Source organism: Gordionus sp. m RMFG-2023, chromosome 4, assembly GCF_954871325.1.
Source record: "Gordionus sp. m RMFG-2023 chromosome 4, tfGorSpeb1-WG-v2, whole genome shotgun sequence".
Taxonomy (NCBI): domain Eukaryota; kingdom Metazoa; phylum Nematomorpha; class Gordioida; order Chordodea; family Parachordodidae; genus Gordionus; species Gordionus sp. m RMFG-2023.
In genome coordinates, this window is record NC_088778.1 from 29,788,479 (window position 1) to 29,812,279 (window position 23,801).

A 23,801-nucleotide genomic window follows, 5' to 3' on the forward strand; every position below is an offset into this window, starting at 1 on the left:
TGATTTTATAGTGCTATCGTTGTAAATCTAATATAAAATATATATGTGCAATTAAAAATAAATAGATTATCGTGTCATACTATTCTCTTTAAATCGCTTGAATTTATTTTTAAAGATAGGAAGTAATTAAAGTTCATGTAATTCGAAGAACCCACTTAAGGAAACTCGATCGAAAGTCGGGCAAAAGTGAACCAAACCGCAAAACGTGGGGTATAGGGGTGAAGCCCCCATAAAAATGAGACCTCTATAAAAAAATTTCCTCTAGGCAGTAGCGTCGGTGCTTTCCCCATGCAATCCAATATAAAAATGCCAAGATATTAAAATAAATTGGCTTGATCAATCTTGCTAAAATATTGGCAATCAATGCAAAGGAAATGATGTACAAATATATTATTATATTGGGCAAGAACTCAATCTTTAAAAAGAGAAATTTATTTACATGTAAAATATTTTTCTCCAATATATAAAAAAAGTTGTTTCTTTTTTTGATTAAAAAGGTAGTGTCTTTTAAATAGGTATATTCAAAATCTCTTTCGATTATTTTTTAAATTTTATTCTTCGTGGATTTAATTACATTTATATTTTTTGCTATCATGTCGTTAACAGATGTTAAGGTAATTTTATAAAAAAATTATGAAAATGATATATAAATTAATAGACATCATCTCCTGAATCAGGAAACTATGTAGGTTTTGCTAATCTTCCAAATCAGGTACATAGAAAATCTGTTAAAAAAGGATTTGAATTTACTTTGATGGTTGTAGGTAGATTTAAATGTATTATGATACAACTATTTTTTATTAAAATATAGGTGAATCTGGTTTGGGTAAGAGCACCTTAATAAACAGTCTATTTTTGACTGATTTATATCCTGATAGAGTAGTACCAAGTGCTGAAGGTATGTTCTAATAAATATTTTAATAAAAATATTTCCTGACAAATTAACATTCATAAATAAATAGAAAAAATTAACCAAACTCTTAAAATTGAAGCCTCCTCTGTGGAAATTGAGGAGAGAGGTGTTAAATTACGTTTAACTGTTGTTGACACTCCTGGATTTGGAGATTCCATAGATAATACTAATTGGTATTTTGAATATAATTGCTTTTAATAAACATATATATACAATATTGTAATTATTACTTAATTACTTTTCATTTATCATATATTTTTAATAAAATAAAAATAATTAGCTTTGAATCAATCCTGAAGTATATAAATGATCAATTTGAACACTACCTTTATGATGAAAGTGGGTTAAATAGGAGACATATAGTAGACACTAGGGTTCACTGCTGCTTTTATTTTATTAATCCTATTGGACATGGGTAGTTATGACATTTCATGATATAATAATATTATATAACCTTGTTTAATCTTGAAATATGAATATCTATTAGTAACTTTTTTTTTCTAATAAAAAATATACTAGATTGAAGCCTTTAGACATAGAACTGATGAAAAGGTTGCACACAAAGGTTAATATTGTTCCAGTTATATCTAAAGCTGACACTTTAACCATTAAAGAGTGCAAAGTTTTCAAAGAAAGGGTATACCAAAAATTACTTTTATTATATATCTTATTATAAGACAGTTTAAGATTTCCTATATGCATAGATACTTATCTTTAAATCTCCTATAAAAATAATTTAAAATATAAATTGTTACATCTTGAGTATTTTATTTATGTGTGTGCAATTTAAATTGAAAACATAGACTCAGTTTGTAATCAATTTCTTAAAATTCCCTTTACAATGAATATCTATATCTGCCCGCCTTAAACTTAATTTTTTTTTGAATACAGCTTAGCCTTTATGTAACCTCATAATATAATATCAGGCAAGATTAGCTCCATCTCATATATGACATCTTTAGGTATAATTTAAAGCTAAAATGGAATAAGAGACATAAAACAATTCTGAGCTATTTCCTTCAAAATCCCAATTCCATACACACCTTATCTATAATATAATAACGTCTTCAAACTAAGTGTACAGAGCCCTTCTAAAATACTCCCACCCTAATAATGTCATTTTCATTGCCCATCATAGTCAAAATCAATAAATATTCCAAATCAAAAATAAAGAACCCCCTCCACCCAATTTAATGGTTTATTTTTTTTAAATTCACTTGATATATAAGTATTATCTTTCTAGAATAAAAAAATGTCATTTTTTTTTGATCTTCTAAATTTCGTGTTCATATTAAAATGAGTTTATTGAATTAATAATTACATTACATAAAAAAGTATCTACAGCTGGCAAAATCGTATTATAAGAAAGTTTACAACATAATAAATTAATTAACATTTTTTTCAAAACTATAATCTATAAAATATCTTTTAAAATTGAGCAACAAAATTATTAGCATTAATCTTATCTTTTTTATACAATTTTTTTTTATTAAAATAAAAAAATGCGCAAATAAAACTAAATATAAAACAATTTCCCAATTTATTTTTCCAGGTAGATTTTATCATATAATTCAATATCAAAAACTAGTTCTAACTCATTAAAATTTCAACAAATCGAGATAATATAATATAAAAAAAATTACTAATGCTTAATTTTTATTTATAATTTACTAATTTTGCTGGAGATAATGTGGTACAAATGTACACAGCAGAATTATCAGAATTTTTTTTTTAGAACTTAGAGAGAATATGTACCCTTTAAAACCCCCCTCCACTTAAGTCAAAGACGTTAAGATCCACTTAATAACTTAGATATAAAATGGATATGGCTGACTATGAGGTAGATATCCGTGAGAGACAGACCCGATCCACAAGAAAATTATTTTCCCAACCTGAACATTAAAATAATTAGATATTCCCCGACCCATCCCTACCCGAGAATCAATATATTCAAACAAAAAATTTACCCTGGAATTTTCACATTTTTTTAAAAAGTATGCTATAAAAAATATCTAAAATTAGACAGAATTGTAAAATAATATACAATCAAACCATATATTGATTGATGTGGCGGATTAAATTCAAAATTATAACGAAATTATTTCCCAGCTAGTCCCACCTCAAATTTTGAGACGGTTTGATTAGTTCTCAGGTTTCGCAAAATTCTACTATGAGTTTATCCTATCACCTCCCATTCATAAATTTTGACGACGCCATTGTATCTTAGCATCCCATCCCCTCACCGAGGTCCGTTATATATCAGTGTTGTTAAACGGAGATTTAAGCCGATTTTTCAAAATGGCTCGATGTTACTCGAGGCCTGAAGATTTTGTTCATAGATGGCACAGGACATCACTTAGCCAAATCTCGAGGCTTAGGCAATATTTTTTGGCTTAAATATTGAATTGTCCCCCTTTTTAAAAAAAATCGGCTCAATTCGAGCTGTTTAACGACACTATTACATATATATAATATTGACTACAAAGACAACTTTACAAATAAAATCTACGGTTTAACGTTTTTAATATTATTTTTCTTATACCAAAATGAAAGATTTTAAGAGAGATTCAAGAAAATGGAATACACGTCTATCAAATGCCTGATTGCGAGAGCGACGAGGACGAAGAGTTTAAGCAGCAAGTTAGGATGTTGAAAGTAATATTCTATCTTTAACAATATTTTTTTTTAGAGGATTAAAGTTATTCCCTAAACCTCTTTTTTTTCCGCCTTAAATTTAATAGATAAATTTTTCAAAATGGCGAGGGAGACAAATTGATGGATGAAGCTTCTTATCATAACTGCAAACAACGTTTTCACCTCAGTGTAGTGTTAGAGCGAAATATTGGACATTTTTTTTTTGCGAAGGAGAAAAATGAATGAAATAAGACCAGTTTATGTCATTTATAGTTACATGGCAAAATACATAAATATTTGTATGTCCTTTTAGCGTTACATTTAGATAAAATTAAATAAACATTGATTTTTTTTTTATTTTAAAGATTGGTTGTAAACAGTAGTGGACTCTTTGCACCTCTCCACAAATTTTTTTGACCGAGCATTAATATTTTCGTTTCTATTGGTTTAAAATAGGAAAAATATGTATTTAAAAAAAATACCTAATAAATAGATTAATTAATGATCGACCACTTTAATTATTCTAGCGCTTGAAATTTATAAGCTGCTACAGGCGCATACCAAAGGGGAAGGAAGGGGGAAATCCCATCATCACAAATTTACCTCTTTTCGTAAATATAATTTTAAACTTATAAAAAAAAATCTATATCCCTCGCCCCCCCCCACCTCTCCCTCAAATAGGTTACATTGTATCACTTTAAAGAAGAATTTGTAAGAAAAATCAGTAAAAGTTAATTACTTTTAAAAATAGAACTATCAGAGTTGTTAAAAGATACTTTTCAAATGGATCTAGATAGAGATATATTTCTACAATTGTATTATATGCAGCATTAAAATGTTTTGTTCTAATTCAATTCGAGCATCATATGTTACTTTTTTTAAAAAAAATTAAAGATATTCTTATTATATTTTGGAACATTCTATTACTTACGTCCGAAAAGTTCCGGAATCTTATACCCATTCCGTTTTCCACATAGCTTGTTAAGACTCCTTATTTTCCCCCCATTTTCTATTTTAGCCAACTGAAATCAGATACAAATTTTCTTCCCGAATTTAACTTTTATTTTGATTGGTTACTAATTTAGTAATCCATTTTGGGATTGCCAAATTTGATGAATTCCTAAATTCGGCAGGAAAATTCGTAGCTAATTTCATCCAGTTAGGACGATGAAATTATCAAATCGATAAACGATTAAAAAATTTGTTGCATTCGCAATTTATATAATATAGAGTTCGATGCCATTTGCTGTGTGCGGATCTATGGGGATGGTCGAAGTTAAAGGTAAGAAAGGAGTGCGGGGCAGAATTTATCCTTGGGGAGTTGTCGAAGTCGAAAACACTACGCATAGCGATTTCCTTAAACTCAGAAATATGCTCATGTTAGTCATCTCAAATTAAATATATGGATGCCTTTTTTTTATATACAAATATTTAAAACATTTCTTAAGGGACTTATAAGTATATCAGCTGATACGGTCCAAAAAAAAATGTTAGAAAATTATATAATGGGAGCGTTTAACATTCATTTACTGCTCAATATTTTCGATTCTCCCCTTTAAAACAATTTACAAAATACAGACAAAGTTATCTAAAAATAACGACATTTTGAAAATTCCGGACCAAGGCCGTAAAATCAAAAATAACCCGAGCCGGGTCGAATAAATCTCTGGCAGGATTTTAAAATAATTTTTTAAAAAAAATATATAAAGCCGGTCCGATCTAAAATTTGGACCTCTTCAAGTCTCTGGTATTTATGTATAGTTTTTTTAATTAATTTTTTTTCTTCTTAGAACACATATGCAAGATTTGCAAGAAGTGACCCACGATTTACATTACGAAAATTTCAGATCCCTCAAACTCAGTGACAAGCCGTGAGTCATAATCATTTTGCTTTTTTCTTTGTAGGAAGGAAGGAAGGAAGGAAGGAAGCATTTATTGGTGTTAATAAGCCCGATTCGGGACGATTTTTTAAAACGGCCCTATTAAGATTTTAGCTAAAATAATATTATGTGAGCATCGAAATTTGACAAATAGAAGCATTTCTGCCAGCTATGAGTAAAATCTTTAGGCTTGCATAATTGTTATTTTGGTTAATAATCTTAATCGGGTCGGCTTTTTAACAACACTAAGTTAGAAGGTTACCCTTTGAAAAGTAATTAGTCATCTTTTTTTTTAAAGTAACTAAAGTTACATTTTTTTTAAATTAGAGTTTTTTTTCGCAAACACTGTAAATAATTTACTTCAATAAACACTAGAACTTACGAATTAAAACTTGAAACAAGAAATTTTTGAATATATTTCAAAATTTCTCTTGATTTTGATTCTTTTTAAAATTTAAAATATTCAAGTTAAATGTATGATTTTTTTTTCTTCTAATTTTTACATATTTAAAAAAAAAATATTAAATAATTTTATATTTTAATATTATTTTATTTTTTTTTCAAATAAAAAGGAATGATAAATCTAAAAAAGATCAACCCGACGCAGGTGATGAAAAGGACAAAATTTTGAAGCAGAAAGAATTAGAGGTTTAAAAAAATATTGATATATATCAGAGCCTTCGCCCCTGGTTTTATATCTTCAGGCCCGGCACGGATATTTTTTTTTTAAAAAAAAATTAAATTATAATTTATTTATAAAAATTATTCCAGGAATTATTTAATAATAACTTAAGTTTTATAAATTTATTACGACTAATGGCTAGTGTTGTTGGACTGCTGTCAATTCAATATTTTATTCAGAAAAATATAACGAGAAAAAAAAAGTCAAGTGCAAAATGCCTGTATATAAAAGGTATTTAAAAGTGGCTTGTGAAGAAAAAAATGTTAGGGTGTCGCTTTTTTTAACCAACAACTAATAATTGTTTTACAATTTTTTATCAAAACTAAAAAAAAAATATATTTAAATTTATTTTCGATTATACATAAATAGAAAGTAAAAATTACCCGTTTTATGCTCATCGTGTATTTCAAATGACATGCTGTAAAATACCTAGGAAATTTCTGGCTAATGTTGTTAAAAAGCCCGTAAGATTTTGCTCATATCTGACAGAACATCACCATGTTTACATAATATGGCTAAAATCTTAATCTGGCCGTTTTAGAAAATCGACCCAAATCGGGCTTTTTAACAACACTCTATCTGGCAAATTATAAAAACAAATTTGTCATGTTATTTACATAAATATAATAAGTAGAGAAAAAAAAATTATTTTAATTGCTGTAGCGTGCAATAAGAGGGTTAAAAAGATTTATGCAAACATAATTATTCAAAATCTCTTCTAATTTTTTGACGAATGGATAAATTTTTCAAGAGGAATGATTTTAAAATGAAATTTAGCTTTATCTTTAAGCATTTTAGGTAATATTCTATAAAGCAGGGTCTATTCTCAGTGTCATCTTTTTTTTTACTTGATTATTTTGGAATTATTAAATTTTTCTTCTCTGCTCGATACATAGGGAATGACGGGCTTGTTTTGCTCTAAGTCGAGATAGATAAATATTAAATTCATAGAGCTCTGATTTTGACTTTACAATGAACATCATTTATTAAATTCGTCATTCTACATTTTCCTTAAATTTCAATATAATGCTTTCAGCTATTCTCACAATCTCAATCATAAAATATTTTATTGGTTTTTGCAGTGAAAAAATTTCTAATGATTCGAGAAATTTTAAAATGGCAGATAATTATAACGCCAAGGAAAATTTGAAATTGATATTAATTTATAGAATAAATTAGTAGCGTATTTATTTCTACTATTAATTTGATAAATTAATCTTAATATTTATGCAATAAGATGTATCAATCAGTAATACTACCGTCCTTTACCCTCCCGCCCCTGATTAAATTGGTTATGAATTTAGTGTACGAATTTTAATGTTATTTAAAAGTACTAAATTTCGGAATCATATGTTGTTCGCGTAATATTTTAAATGAACACATAATGAGTCACGTGAATTTCGTTACAAATGCTTAGATTCGTAGATAAATTATTCGAGCCTAGGACGAGGCATAAGAATTGAAAAAAAAAGGAAATGTTATAAGTGAATGAATGTAATATATTACTCTTATGATACACAATGTTCAAATATATTTTATAGATAATAATGTCGATTTAAAATATTCCGCCCGACCCGTGTATTTTTTTAAGAAATTTTTTTTAGGTCTAAGCCCGGGTATATTTTAAAAAAAATACGGTCTGACCAGTGTATCTTGGGCCTGCAGATCTCTAAACCTTTTTAGTAACATCGTGTCTTTCTCTCTTCAGAGATTATATTAGTTTGAAACAGGACAACTATATCTTTAAATAAAGGAAGGCTTGAAATTTTTTTTACCCCAAAATTTTAATCAAAAAAATCTTTGGAATTTTGGATGAAATTTGGATCAATCTTGTTTGAATTTAAGAATATTCTCAAAAAAAAAAAATTATTCCAAAGATCCCGGAAGATTTGTTAATTTGAATTTGAGCATATTCTCAAAAAAAATCTAAATTTTAAAGGTCCCCGATGTTTTGTTATTTTGATATCTTAAAAAAATCTTCATTCTAAAGATCTCTGATCTTTTTTTTTATTTTGAAGAACATTTTAAAACTCCCAAGAAAAAATAGTTACTATATGAAAAATAAACTATAAATTCCTTTTAGAAAATTTATATTTGTTTGTTCTCTTAAATAAAAGGATAGAAGGTATAAGATCTTGGAATACAGGGCGAATTGAAGATGCTTTGATTTGATATTAAATTAATAAAACAAAATGGCCATTCGATTAGAAAATTTAATGCTCCCCAAAAACTTTAGGAATGCCTTTTTCACTTTTCTGATAATTATACTTTAAAATCTTTATGTTTCCAACAATTGTTTTAAGAATAATTTTTTTTCTACCGCAAATAAAAGTTTTGTCTAATTCATTCATAATTCGAACACCTCGTAAACGGTTTCACTTATAAAATAATAAAGGAAAGATATGTCTACCATATGATATTTATGTTAAATTCGCCATTTTATTTTTCGATATAATTTAAATTTATAAAAAATAAAATAAATAGCTGAAACAAATGCAGGAGATGCTCGATAAAATGAAGATGAAAATTGGAGAAAAATGATTATAAACTTTTTTTTATGACCAAAAAAGCACAAATCAAATTTTTAAAACACAAAAACCAAAAATATTATTGAATTCCAAATCTCTTACATTTCTGTTTTACATTCACATTTATATGTAAAAATTATTATTATTATTATTCTAAATATTATTTTTTTTAAAAACTTTTAGATTTAAAATGTCAATCATGTTATTATCACCACAAATTTTATATATATCATATTTATTTATTTATATGTACAATTTTTTGATACCAAATTATGTAATTGTTTTCTGTTGAATTTTAATAATGTATATACTTTTAATTTTGTATGAAAAAAAAACTAATATTTTTATCTCTATATATTTATGTTTTTAAAATACCGATCCTAATTTTTGGCCATTTTAAATATTGTAACAATTTCCTATTATTTCTAATGTTCTATAACATAATTTGCAACTACAGAAGCGTTAAACATATACGAGTTTCCAATTAAAATCGGGCTAATAGCGTTACAGTTAGGAATCTACCTCTATTAACCTGTTAATGTTTAAAAGATGTTTCGAAATATTATTTTTTTTCAATTCTGAACACTTTGATTTAAAAAAGAAATTCAATTCAGAATTCTTAAAAAAATAAGAAATCTAGGAGACCTACTCACCCACAGAATATTAAGAGCTCTCTTATCTTAACTATTGTTCGTCAACAACAACAAATATAGGAACGGTAAAGAGATAGCCAATGCTAAACGAAATAGCCTCATGTCATGAATATTTTTTTATTTTCAATATCATGTATATTTAATTAACCCTTTAATTGTCGAATTAAGAATAAGTGTATATTTAACGATAATATCGTATTAAGAAATAATATATTAAAATTTAATTTTAATAATATACAAAATTATAATCTAAAATACGAATTATATTTTTTTTCTATCATTTATAAATATCGCGAATCACGTAATAATCTAACAAAATACTATATTTTGTTTATAAAATTTTTTATTTAAAAAAAATCAAACAAAATAACCCATATAAATACAATTTTAAGTTATTATTGCATTTTTTTTAAAAAAAATTAAAATCTATATAATATAGCATTTTACCTCGCAAAGGCAAAGTATCATTTCTAATAAATTACTATTTTTTGGTGAAAGTCAACAGTCCGTGTTCAGATAGCTCCACAAACCGTAAAAATTTTTAAAAAAGGAACTCTACTGTTTTTGTATCGAGGTAAAGAATCAAATGGAATCAAGTTATTTTGTCGGCCAAACGAATCAATTAGTTTCCTTTTACTATCGTTTTAAAATGATACTTGACGAGGTAAAAGTCTATAAAGTAAATTAATATTTTTTAAAAAATAGCCTAAATCCCCTTTTTTCCCGTGGTAGGTAAGGCCTGATTCGCAAATTCTTTACTATTCGCGGAAGATGACGAATTGTCGAAAACGATGATTCTGTAATTGAAGTAAATGAGGTAGTAAAAAAAATGGAGGAAGCAAAATTGGCTAATGAGTAGAGTCATGAGATCTGGCCATTTCCCGTCCGGCAATTTGATCCAATGGAATGATAGACTTAGGATGAGTGAAAGGATAGTTGAGAGGCGATACTAAAAAATATATAAATTTATACTCTATAATATAGTGTTTAATATAGATAGACACATAAGTAAAGATGCATAGCCCCCATTTGAAATGAGTTACGAGGTTTATTTAAATAATTATTTAACTTCAAACTCTCAATTTACTAATATTAAAAAATAAATTAAATGACAATTCATTGAGATATAATAATCTTATTGATATTTTGCTGAACTCCTCAGACTAAGTTAAAGCCAATGACGTATGTATATATGTGTATATATATACTACTAGATTGGCGATTCATTTATTAAATGCGTGTAAAATATCCACAGATAAAGAGTCAGCTGTAGAACCATTTCATAATTTGCAGGTCGATTAAATGCATTAATGCGCATTCATATATTAATAAAATAAAGACAATTAGTAGAAGCGAAAACCATAAAATGGCGCTACAGCTGACTCCTATGTATGCGCCCTTTTAATTAATTAAACGCCAATTTAGTAAGATATATATATACATCGTTAAAGCGAGGCTTGGAAAACAAAATTTCTTTAAAAAAGATTTGAAATAATGAATTATATATAAAATAGGATTCCCATTCTATAAGCAACGCCATTTTTTTAAATATAAAATATCATTTAATTAAAACTGTTAGGAAAAGAAAGGATTAAAGAATTAGTATAATAAATATTTCGAAAATAAATCTGACCCTTATAATCAGAGTTTTGGAAACTTAAAATTTATTTCCGGTTCCAAATATTTTCAAAAAGATGGTTTCGGTCCGATTTCCGGTCGCAAATATATTCAAAAAAAATGGTTCCGATTCCAAATAACTTCAAGAAGATGATTCCGGTCCGAGATTTCCGGTTCCAAATATTTATTCTTTTAAAAAAAAGAATGTAACAACTCTAAAATGAATCACTATACACTTTACACTTTTGTTCTTGGAAATCTTAAAATGGTTTCCAGTTTCTCAAAATTTACAAAAAAAAATGTTACAGTATCCGGCTCCAAAGTATGATTGTAATAACGGGAGTTATCATTTTACCTAATTTATTTTCTTATTTTTAAACGATATAAATAAAAAAGATGAAGAAAAAAAAATTACTAAGAATATTTTGTAAGAAAATTTTATGTAATGGCTGCCGGAAGTATTGAGCAATAACTCTTGACAAAGTAACAGGAAGTACATGACGAACAGGGAATAATATGGCAGCATCAATCCATCCTTCACGAATAAAGCGTACATGCTACCATGTTTTGCAAAGAAAACAATGTAATTTATAAAAATATGATAGGTAAAAAATATATTCTAAAATAATATTAACCTCGTTTATTGACCAATCGATTACTTTATTAGTCTGAAAATAAACTATATTTTTTTAAAAAAAACGCGACTCGATAAACACTACGACCATAATTTATTATTTTTTCTTTAAAAAAAATAGTAATTATTATAAAGTGATTAATTGTGTTCCTAAAGGGAGGAAAAAGTTCTTGCCTTGTTTAAACTGTTTAATTAGTTGATATATAAGATGTTATTTGTTGATGTTACAATAGGCTAAGAATTATTTAAATTTTTTGCAGTAAAAATATCAAGCTTTATACCATCATCTAAAGAGAAAGGTTAAAAGGAAGGCTATAACGCATAGATATTTATGAGCCTTGATTTTTTGATGAGACCTGTCACAAGCCAACAGTAAAAAAAAACATGGTCTTAGCTGTTTATCCAACCAGAGAAGACATCATGGGTTATGCCGCGATAGATCTTCTATTCGCCTTATCAGTGGCGGGACATATGCCCAACCACTTAGAGCCTTTTAACCTTTCTCCCAATGAACTGTTGGTCTCACAACAATCCCTCGAGATTCCGGTAAATCTTCAATCCGGTATTATACATCTATTTTCCCCTAATATTAATTAAAATCCATTTAGATACAAATTGAGAAATAAAAAATATTCTAAATAACTTTCTTTATTTATAGCGCCATTTGCAATCAACAAAAAAGCCATTTTTTTTAGCAATTTACTTTTAAAATTTTTAAAAAGCTCCGGGGGCCCAAAATTAAACATTTTTACAAATGATGCTAAGGAATTTATTTTTTAAATATTAAACAAAAAAAAAATCATAATAAACATTTAGGGTTACTCTTTGGCATTACAATTAACCATTGTATAATTTTCCTTTCTTTTTATAATTTATAAACATCAATAGTATACAAAAATATATACTATTTGATTAGTCAGAAAGAACCCTCTTTTAAAAATATAAACTTAACTTTTAGATCCTAAGTTTAGTAGACACTCAGAGTGTTAGGACTGTGTTTGCAGCTCTAAGTTATCAATTTGACTTGTTAAAACATTCTGCAAACCTAAAGATTTTGCTCATAGCGGCCAGAAATGCCTGGACATTTTATTTGCCAAATCCTGATGTGTATTACATAATATTATTTTAGCTAAAATCTTAATCGGGCCGTTTTGAAAAATCGACCCAAAATAGTGCTTTTTAACAACACTACTTAAAACGATGAGTAGCCCTATTATATTCAGCAAAAAAAGAATTTGATTTTTCAGGACTCGAACTCATATTAAAATACAAGTATACGGCTTTAACATTACTATTATTATTTAACTAACATATTATTTTTCAAAAATATATAATCAATGTCGTTTTGTGTTTATCGATTTATATTTTTCAACATGACCATGACCGGCCGAGGTTTTACTACCCCTCCTTTAATCTTTGCATTATTTCGTAGTGTAAACTTCTTATTTTTTTGATGAAATATAAAGAAATAATTGAGGAATTATTATATTTTCGAGAAACCTTTAAAGAATATTAATATATTTATACTTAAAGGTAAAAAATAATACATCTATATCTTTCCTATCTAAGATAAATAAATGTAAATATTTTTAAAAAATTTTCTTATATTAATTAAGAACCTTAAGTAGAAAATTATTTCGTGGGTTTGCCATAAAAAAATATTTTATGACTTAATCACCAGGTATATTTAATATTTATAAAATAATTATATTATTAACCTTAAACAAGAGATCATGAGGAAATTGACGCAGGAGTAAGAATATTCTTGAAATAGCAGCATAACTGGACTATTTACAAAAAAAAAATATTAAAAATTTTATTTATTATATAAGTAATGGTATAAAATCGATTATGACATATTATATACAATATAATTCAATACTAGGTAAGGTATCCTATCTTAAAACTTAACCCTTAAAAAAGTAAAGATGAATTCGGCTTAATATAGAATTATTTAAATTAAAAACATAATAAACTCAAATAACTACATTTTTGCTCCAATCGTTTTGTTCCATGGATGGACAAACTCAAATTATTAGGCTATCAAAATGAAATAAGATAATTTTTTACCCCCCCTCTCCCACTTCAGAGGCTTCTATGTATAATTATGGTTCCTTCTTGGGAACCCCGTTTCAGAAATATCTGATCCAGAAAAATTCAAATAATTAGGCTATAAAAATGAAATAAGTTAATTTTTTATTCCCCCCCCCCTTCCCTCACCCACTCCAGAAGGCCTCTATATATAATTATGATTCCTTCTTGGGGAACCCCGTTTCCTAAAATATCTGATCCACATGATTTGTGTTACTTATATACAAAATAATATATTTGAATTTTAGGTATTATGTTGTAGGGTACCGAAATCAAGGGTCCTTTAATCTTTAAACCATTTATAGAAGCGCACACATTTACGCGCATTCCGGAAATACGATTCCAACCAGGATTTAAAATAAAAATAAATTCCAAATGAATGTTCAAAGATTTTTTTATGTAATTATGGGGAAAAATTTGATCAAAAATCCTAGTGTTGCTAAAAGGCTCGTTTTGAAGTCGATTTTTTAAAAACGGCCAACTCATTATTCTATCCAGAAAAATATCACGTGAGCCTGAATATTTTTCCCATAGATGGCACAAAGATTTTGGACATCTGAGACTAACGCGATATTATTCTGGCCGTAATATTGAGTTAGCCATTTTTTAAAATTTAAAAAATCGTCTCAAATCGAGCCAATTAACAACACTAAAAGAAAAGCCCATCTTACTCGAATATTCCATTTTTATTTTTGGATTTTCCGTAAATCAAAAAAAATGTTTTGAAGATTTTTTTTTTGATTTGGGAGGCAAAATCGGGTCTCCAAAAAATATTATTTTTATCCGAATTGAATGGATTCTTCTAAAGTATTATCCTGAATGTCGGTATTACCCGAAGAGATATCATTTTTTTAAAAAAAAATGAATGGACTTACATGGCAACTAAGAGTATACTTTTCTCGTGAACTTGAAACGAAAATAGGTAAAAGGATAACGATGAACATACCTATAAAAACATAATTATAAATAATATAATATATAAGATAAGATAAGATAAGGTTAAAGGTAACATCTCTCCTTCCTTAAGGAATTTTTATTGAAAAAGAATAGATTAATATTAGGTCCAAAATTATATATTCTCGAATTTCAATTCCAATTTTTAGGGATTAATTCATCATTAATTACGATTTTTTTTGTGGAGATAGAATAATCTTATAATAATAATAATAATAAATAGTCGATAGGTCCAAGGGGTTATTTTTAAAGTATAATTTTTCTTTTTAAGTAAAATAAAGAAAAAGTTAGGCTTAATTATACTTAAAAGCTTATAAAATGGAATAAATTTTATAACAAAATTTATTTACATTATTATATTATACTTCACTTGTTTATATATATTTTTTTTGAAATTTAATTTTTCTTCAAGATGGTACCTGAGTCCCTTATTATAGTTAGGTAATTAATACATTTTTTTTAGCCGTTTAAGCCAATTTTTAGCGGGCTAAAAAAAATGGGCTAAACCAAGTGTTTTTAGCCGAAAACTATCACATTGGCCTCGGAATTTTATTTAAAATATATAGCAGCTCAAATTTGAAGGAACCTAATATAAATTAAGGCGCCTCAATGTTAAAGGATTTTCTCCAGCAAGAGTCTGAAGATTGAGCCGAATTAGCTGAAATAGCCATTACCTGAAGATAGTCCGTATTAGTGTTGTTAAACGGCTCGTTTTGAGCCGATTTTTAAAAACGGCTAACTCAATATTTCACCCAGAATAATATAACTTAAGCCTGAGGATTTTGCTTGTGGAAGGAACCAAGGTTAGGACATTTATTAGAGAAATCTCAAGGCTTAGGCTATATTTTTCAGGCTAAAATATTGAGTTAGCCGTTCTTAAAAATCGGCTCAAAATGAGTCGTTTAATAACACTAGTCCGTATATATATACTCACATTTATTTTACCGACAATGAGGGGCAGTCAGGCAATACAGCCTTTTGGGTGAGTTAATATGTATAATTCCGTATATCTTACAAAATCGTATTTATATTTATAGTGCAAATAGGTATATTTTCATATATTACAAGAATAATTTTTTTTAAAGTTTAATAAAAAAAAAATAGCATTTTTAAAATTCATTTAAATGCGTTAATTTTTTAAAAATTAAAAAAAAAATGATTTTACCCAAAATTTGTATCCTTTACTTTTTTATTTATTTCTTTCCTTCTTTTCTTTCTTTCACCATATTTCCGGTTAATATATATATATATATATATAAATATACATGCAAAATAAATATATCATATAATCGTATTTATTCTTTTTACCAGAGCCAGGGTCAGCGATTTTTGATTGGGGCAAGTGAGACATTTGAGGAATGAAGGAAGACAACCGCATAACGTTAAAATCGTGCTAATTATTATATTTTTTTTTACATAAAATATCAAATGTCCCGAGGCGATACATATTTTTCTGCGAAACAAACAAATTTTGAAATTTTAGGGAAATCGTATATGCCAAAATTTTTGAAATTTAGGTAAATTTTCTAGAATTATATTTAGGACATGTTTTTATATTTAAAATATTAAAGTTTCGAAAGTTTGGGAATTTAATTTTTTGTTGTTTTGGACACAGCCTATAAAAATGCCTTTTTTTTCTAAAAATTTTGAAATATAGTCGTGATTTTAAAAAGTTAGCAATATTTACTAATTCTTTCGAATTCTTGTTCATAATGACATATTGTATCCATTTATGAGGAAGAAGTGGGTGGGAGGAGGGGAGGGGTGTAGAGGAAAATTAATAGCATTAAAATAATATTTACGAGAATAGGCTAATTTCCAAAGTGGAGGGGGGGGGGTAATTTCTCCTTACTATTTCTTCTCTCTTCTGACTACGCCTATGGTCTCTTAGTAAAAAGTGTAAATAGAAAACAATGTTATTTTAAAAATGAAATATTTATTGAAGCATGTACCAAAAAATAAGTTCTATAAAATTCTATTATAAATTTCAAGATTTTAGATTTGATTAAAATTTAAAAACTTCTGAAGGTTTTTTTATTTCTTGCGAAATTTTTAAACTAGATTTAGGACACAGCCCATATAAGTAAATCTTTTATAATATGCATAAAAAATCTTTCACCATGAAATCACAAATATCTTAATCTTTAATATAAAAAAAAAATTAATCTTTCATTTTGTTGTTTCAAAGAATTTTGTAACACCCTGGACGCATATAAGAGGGGGTTTCTTTAACCAATCGTTTGAAAAGGGTAACGAAATAATGGCTGCCTTAAAATATCTCACAAACATCGACAGTATTTTTATGTGGTGGTATATAATGTACCTGAGACAGATTAGCGTCTTTCGGTCAAAAATGGCTTTAAATTTGATGAAGACCGATAAAGCGCACCATAGATTAGCTACTTTGTCCTAAAGTAAAAAAAAATAATAATAATTGGATATTGGTATATTTTTAAAAAAAATACTTCGTAAATTCCTCTCTCGAATGGGAATAGCCGGGTCAAAACGGATAAGAAGGAATCTTTTTCGTATAAAAATGGAGCCCAACACACCAAGAAAGTTGCGCAGGTGACGAAAACCAATTGGAAAAATAACGCCAATCTAGATATTTCGTTTTATTATGGTTATAAAGTTCGAACAAATTTTAAGGTTCGATTGTTCTTTCTTTCCTACAAAATTTAAATTCTGACAAGGATCATCGGCCGTCAATCACTCTTATCTTGAAAAATCTATGGTAATACCGATTTATTTTTATAAAGCGAAATTCTTTGTGAATTTTTATATTGGTCTTTTGGATCCGTTTTGTTAAAAAATAATTCTAATAAAGGAAACGTAAATAAAAAAAAATGGTATATATTTTTGACATGTGCCAGTCAAAAAAGTTAAAATAAAATTAATTTTTATACCTTAACAATATTTTTTTTAATTATTATAAGCCCGTTAAAATAATTTGCACATTCCTGGTTAGGCTCTTAGGGCCCAGGCAGATATAATAGGAACATGGATATATTTAGTCATCTAGGGTATTTATAACATTAATTAATAAAACCCGGTTCTCGTAGGCTTCGATCCTGAAACGCTGTTTCCCGATTTGAACAAACAACTTCCGAGTAAGTAGGCGAACATGGGTAGAGAGTGGTAGAGTTCCATCTGCTTATAATTCAGCGCGAGAGAAAAAATAGCGGCAGTCAGTAAGGGACGATCGAGAGAGGCAAAGCATAAGGACAGAATTAAAAGTCCTAAACTCACGCAATTGTATCTGAAGAGGGGGGGGGCGGAAATAAAGACATAAAATCGTGGCAAAAAAATATAAAATATATTTCTCTCCTCCAAACAAATTTATTTTAATTTCATATATTTTATGAACGCAGGGAATGGGGGGGGGGCACAAAATAGGATATTTTTTCTTCAATATAAACTAAGCTTTTTTACTATGATCTGCCTCATAATAACTATAAAGTTTTAACCAGGGATAAGTCTTTTGTTAATTAAATCTTCATATCCTAAAAATTATTAATTAATATATATATATAAATAATTAAATATTAAATTTTATCAAAAAAAAATTTGGGTTTTTACCTTATTGATGGGTTTAAAAAAAAATATTAATCCCTTTCTATTTTTCTTTCACCTTTTAATTGTTTGCACTTCAACAGCCCAAATATTCTATAACAAACTTGCAACTACAAAAAATAAATTTCTAAAAAAAAGAATTCGAGGACAAATATAATAATTTTATTTCTTTTTATTTCTTCCTTTTTATATTCATTACAAAAATAAATATATATTTATTTAAATAAATCATTAATCTAAAGATATAACTGTTTCCGTCCACTTTATTTAATAATATCTAATTAAGATCATCTTTATTTAATAATATTAACATTCATGTTTATACAATAATAATTAAATCCATATAATAATCCCTCAACCTAAAACATGTTCACTTAACCAAAGAACATGTGGTCCCCTTCTTTCACAACTCCCCATCCCCTAGGAAAAAAAATTAATAATCATATCAGAAAATGACTGATATTTAGTATATTATATTAAATTTATTTCTTCTTTTTTCTAACGGCTACAACAATAACAATTTTTATATAAATCCCTTTTAACATAATAATGTATTATAAGAATGATTGCGCAAAAAAAAATCAAAAAAAAAAATCAATAATCACAAAAAATGTAACACTTTACATAAAAAAAACGATACATATAACAATAACCCTTTCCATCTCCTAATAATAGCCCAACACGCTTGGTGATATGGCCATAAAAAGTCTAATTTTTTTTTTAAATTTTGTTCCCAATATTCATCGTTACATAAATTTTTTGTCTCTTAAAACATAATCATATTAAAACCCCTAGTATGGGTTTGACAAGCACAGTTATGATTTTAAAAAAAAATCTGATTGTTTGTTAAAACTTAAATTTCAATGATTTTTTTAAAAAAAAAATTTGCATACTTTTATTTACTTACGTTCCATTTTTGGTAAACGTGTTTTGTTCAAACGGTGAGGTATTTAACATTACGTTATTTATAAGAATCAAGTAAATAAATAAGTATAATACATAAATATGGAGCGAAACGATGAAAACGCTATGATAAAATAAGAAAAACATATCTCGTGACATATATTTCAAAAATTCTTATCTCAGCTGTGATTTCGATAGCGTTAAATACCGTAACGCTTGAACAAAACGCGTTACATTTTAAGGAATTGCCACAGCTGGGTGTGAGAAGACACCAATTATAGGGGCAAATTTAGATCTGATTTTTTTTAAAAACTGACAGATTTGAAAAAAAGAAGAGGTTTTGAGCTGGAGACTGAACTCCCAAAAACAGGTTAAGTGCAATGCAAGGGTTTAAATATGGTTTTTAATAGTTTATATGTTAATATTGTTTTCAGATAGCTGAATACCATTTGTGTGGTCCAGCTCAGATTTTTTAAAAAAATATATATTTTAGCCTGGCCTGAGTAAATTTTAAAAAAATTTAAATACTGCCCACCCCATGTATGTAGTTTGGGCTTAGGGTCAGGTCTGTTTTGATACATAGTAATTGGGAATAAATAGATAATTTTAAAAAATATTCTAAGTTATTATGTTTTAAAATAATATATAAAAAATATAAAAAGTAAATTATTTTTACTGAAAATGGCCATGATCTATCATTATCAACCCTGGATATAGGAGAGTAAGTGATGACAAAATGAGCTATTAAATAAATAAAAATCTTTAATATTTTATAAAGTAAATTAAACCCATTGATTTTTACTTTTGGCAGTTAAGTACCAAAAATATATAAATGACGTCATATAAACCAGTATGTCGGCAATTAATACTAAAATTTTAATAATGAAAACATAAATCAAAACAAGAATTATACCAGTGATTCTCATATATATCTTATGATCATTATCTGTTATACCTCTAGATTCATATAATTTGGTCCAATTAGGGTTTATTTTATTAGAACTTAAAATTTAAAAAAAAATATTTAATGATGATTTAGGTCTAAATATTACATGTATCCAAGAATATAACTATGATATGCAGTTAAAGGAGGATAATCTAAACCCCAATATAATAAATCATTATCTGTAGAATTGACATACCTATATAAAATTAATATAAAAAATATTTAGCTTTTAAAAAACCATTCTTTGATAGGCAAATTATAAGTGAGCTCCATCCAATGTCTCTGAGCCTCAAAATCTCCAAACATTGGTGGTGTGTTATATCCTTTTTATGATTTAAAAAAAATTAATAAGTGATTAAAGAATAAATTTTATCAATTAAAAAAATCTTTTAAGATCAATTTTCTAATAATAATATAACAATCCATATTTCAATGACAATTCAACAAATCCTCTTTATGTCTTCCTTAACATCAGGAATTCAGTCTGGCAAAAATTAAATAAACCTACAACAAATGCCAGACATTAAATCAATACAACTAACAAAAAAAATAATATATGACTGTAAGCTAATAAATTTACCTATATTTCCAAAAACTTCTTATGATTTAAAAATAATTAGTACATATATATTTTAATACCTGAATAAGAATTCAAGGATACAAGCCATCTAATAAGTATATTAAAAACGAAGATTATAATTAAATTTATCATCCTATCTGAATATTATGGTCGGCAATAATTCAAATAAAACGTGGTCATATGTTTATCTTATCTTAAACGCTATGTATTAGAAAATATCCATTCATGAAGTGACATCTATCAAGATGGTGATTGATTTACTATTATAAAACAAATTACTTTTTACATTTTCTCTTTTTATTACTAAAATACAAAACTGGAAACCAAGTTATGGGGTGAATAAAATTTATTATATTTGTTTTTTATAGTAATATTTTCTTAGAAATAACACGCATTTTGCATAATATAATTAATCGAAATATATTCGAACAAAGGTTAAACAATAAAATATAGTATATTTTTATTAACAAGGAGCTCAAAAAATTGGATATATATGAATGGGTAAATCTTGTAAAAAGCGAACCTACGATATAATATCATTTATTCCTGCAGTTGGATTTTTTAAAATTTCTAGCTCTTGAAAACTATTTTCTAATTATGTGGCAATTTTAAAATCATTTTTTAAAGATGTCGAAGCAGCATATTTAAAAACTTGGGAATTGAAACCCGGTAAATTTTTTTTCTCCTGGACTTGGTTGTTATATATCCCTATTTTTTATAATTTTTTATCTTTTAATGTTATTATCCTTTTGAACTAAGCCCAAAATAAAATCCTGCATAAGCCACTGAGCCGAAACATATCTTGGCTTGAAATTGTAAATTAGAATAAAATTATAAAAAGTGAATCAAGTGAAGCGATAATCAACTTATCATAATGAATATTACATCAATATGAACATAGATTTTATGGTCATATAGCAAAATTTAAGGTGTTCTGATCCGACATTGACAGACTCGAAGCTTATAATAAGTATGAATAATGAAAAAAATTCTCAGAGAAGCATTGGGCCTCAATAGAATTGTAAAAAATGAATTTTTCATCAATGTTGTCGCTATGAACCAGAATTGTCAATATACCAAATCCAAATTTATTATTATCTTTTTATCTTAAATGTTTGAGAAAAATATACATAACTACACCTATCAAAAATTGCTCAGGGAGTCTCTGAATTCACCATTTCAATTGCAAAAAAAGATTTATTTTTTATCAATGTTCTGACCATGTTTAACCAAACTTTATATTAATATATAAATAACTCTTTATAAAATTTTTTAACAAAATATTAAAATATTTTTTTACATCTCGGAAAAAAAATGAGAGCAACATTATATAATCATCAAAGGCCTGTATAATGCACATGAAATTATTCAAAATTACAATATCAAAAATTGTTTAACGCCTAAATCATGGACAGTTATTAAGATGTGTAATCTTTTATCATTAAGGTTTAAAATGTATATTTATTCTACTCAATTGTTTATAATTAAAAGGCTAGAATTCCTAGTATATTTAGACAATTAAACAATAATTTATATTGAACATATATTTATTATTTAATTATGCGTAGTATATCTTGTTTATCAACAATGTAAAGCCAAATGTAAAATTTTTGTGGTAAAATATATATTAATAAAATTTTATATATCTAAACAAATCGATTGATTAGATAATCTTTACTACATTTAGGCATTAATTGTATAATCTTAATAACATGCACTTTGTAAATTTGAGTCAACGCTTCAAATATTATTGTATTTTCTAAGAAACATTTATATTTTTTTAATATTAATGTTGTCGTGAACGAAGTTCGTTTTTTAAAAAAAAATGATTAATGAGGCTCCTTTTATTTTTGACGAACTTTGAACGTGAAGGTGTTCTTTTTTTTTGATGAATGCGTTCTATTTTTAGGTTTGTTCAATTTTAGAAAATCTTATTTTTATTCATTTGAAAATAAAAAAATATTAAATTAAATTAATCCATATTTTTTAATAAAAAAAAAATTCTTTTATAATCAGCAATTTCCTTTATCACATTTGAATTTTTTAATCAGCCACTCTTTCTGTCCTATAATATATAGTTAATAACTTGATTATAATTATATATATTAGCGTAAGCATGGAGGTTGTTATTTCATCATCATCATCACTTGATTCCGAATTAAGATGACAATGTCCCAAATATAATAAATAATAGTAACAACATATATTGAATAAACTAATTCATTCCTTAACCCTAATGTAAATGTGTCCAAAAAGTATAATATCAGTTTGAAAATCTTTAAATTCTAATTTAAAAAGACACTTGATTGTAATTATTTATTATTTTATAATATAAATATAACGTTAAGTGGCTTGTCAATAATTTATCTTACATTGTTGTATTTAATAGACTTATTAAATTATTCTGAGACAGGCCCGGCTCTAAGACCGGCCAGGGTTCATCGATGGGATTTTAATTTTTTAAGTATCCCTAAGCAGGGCCAAGGTTGAATTATTTTTTAAAAAAAGATATGGGCCGTGATGTGCAAATAGCACCTCTGTCTCTGAGATACATATAAGTAAAAATCATTAAAAATAATATATATAATATGCATAGATATAAAATAGTCAATATCTTTTACAATTTATTTATTTTTAACTGCAATTATTTGAAATTTGTTTTTATAGAGGGTTTTATATTATAATAATTTGAACAAAAATTCAAAGTATTAAATTTAATTTATAAATAATCAAATTTTTATTATCTAATATAAATTAAAAATTAATAAAATTTAATTTTTTTATAATTTACTTTAAAACTATTAATTTTTAATGGTATTTATTTAAAATAAATTAAATATTGATGAAATTTTAAAAAAAAATTAATCTAAAAGTTTCTAAACGTATGAGAACGTGTTCCTTTGTAAGATAAACGCTGAACGTAAACGCGTTCGATTAATTTAGAAATCTTTACAGCACAAGTAAAAAAAACGTCATTTTTGAAGTTCGGAACCTTAATATCTCCAAAAATATAAATGTTAGGAGGTTAAATTTTGGTTATTTCTTAATTACAACTCTCTTTTTTTACTTACCAAATTTTTAAAAAATTGAACGAGGTCGGCCGAAAATCTCATGTTTTTTTGCTCTTTGACATGGAATGACCCTTATTTAACCTCGTAATTGTAGGCGTGAATCTTGTATTTCATATCTAATATATTTATGGGTCAGAAAAAA

At 26.7% G+C, this 23,801-nt stretch overlaps 2 protein-coding genes across 2 annotated transcripts; one reads left to right on the top strand and one right to left on the bottom strand.

Annotated features, from left to right (window-relative positions):
- The first annotated feature begins 582 nt into the window (after window positions 1–582).
- LOC135928437 (septin-2-like) lies at window positions 583–9,499 on the top strand. The gene is made up of 11 exons (XM_065464899.1): window positions 583–614; window positions 659–764; window positions 812–898; window positions 963–1,086; window positions 1,194–1,328; window positions 1,433–1,550; window positions 3,467–3,568; window positions 4,778–4,926; window positions 5,338–5,418; window positions 6,000–6,075; window positions 8,594–9,499. The coding sequence occupies exons 1-11, from the start codon at window positions 594–596 to the stop codon at window positions 8,648–8,650; spliced, it is 1,056 nt and encodes a 351-aa protein (XP_065320971.1). The 5' UTR covers window positions 583–593; the 3' UTR covers window positions 8,651–9,499.
- Window positions 9,500–9,821: 322 nt separating this feature from the next.
- On the bottom strand, window positions 9,822–20,707 carry LOC135928146 (dolichyl pyrophosphate Man9GlcNAc2 alpha-1,3-glucosyltransferase-like). The gene is made up of 14 exons (XM_065464511.1): window positions 20,648–20,707; window positions 20,247–20,331; window positions 20,115–20,204; window positions 19,976–20,064; window positions 19,851–19,930; window positions 19,739–19,803; window positions 17,636–17,845; window positions 17,052–17,187; window positions 16,910–16,995; window positions 15,895–15,979; window positions 14,508–14,578; window positions 13,260–13,328; window positions 11,323–11,464; window positions 9,822–10,239 (listed from the first exon to the last, which is right to left on the bottom strand). Exons 2-14 carry the CDS (start codon window positions 20,312–20,314, stop codon window positions 9,997–9,999), a joined length of 1,434 nt encoding a protein of 477 aa, XP_065320583.1. The 5' UTR covers window positions 20,315–20,331; window positions 20,648–20,707; the 3' UTR covers window positions 9,822–9,996.
- Window positions 20,708–23,801: the final 3,094 nt, after the last annotated feature.

Bases quoted from the DNA above. Each gene is read 5' to 3' on its own strand.
- LOC135928146 (XM_065464511.1), bottom strand. From the start codon at position 20,314: ATGTTTGGAGATTTTGAGGCTCAGAGACATTGGATGGAGCTCACTTAT. The intron at 19,804-19,850 runs GTTTAATTTACT...TTTATTTAATAG, and splicing joins CCAAAAGTAAAAATCAATGG to CTCATTTTGTCATCACTTAC. The intron at 16,996-17,051 runs GTATTTTTTTTA...TTTTTACTTTAG, and splicing joins TCGAGAGAGGAATTTACGAA to GACAAAGTAGCTAATCTATG.
- LOC135928437 (XM_065464899.1), top strand. From the start codon at position 594: ATGTCGTTAACAGATGTTAAG. The intron at 765-811 runs GTAGATTTAAAT...ATTAAAATATAG, and splicing joins ATTTACTTTGATGGTTGTAG to GTGAATCTGGTTTGGGTAAG. The intron at 1,551-3,466 runs GTATACCAAAAA...CCAAAATGAAAG, and splicing joins GCAAAGTTTTCAAAGAAAGG to ATTTTAAGAGAGATTCAAGA.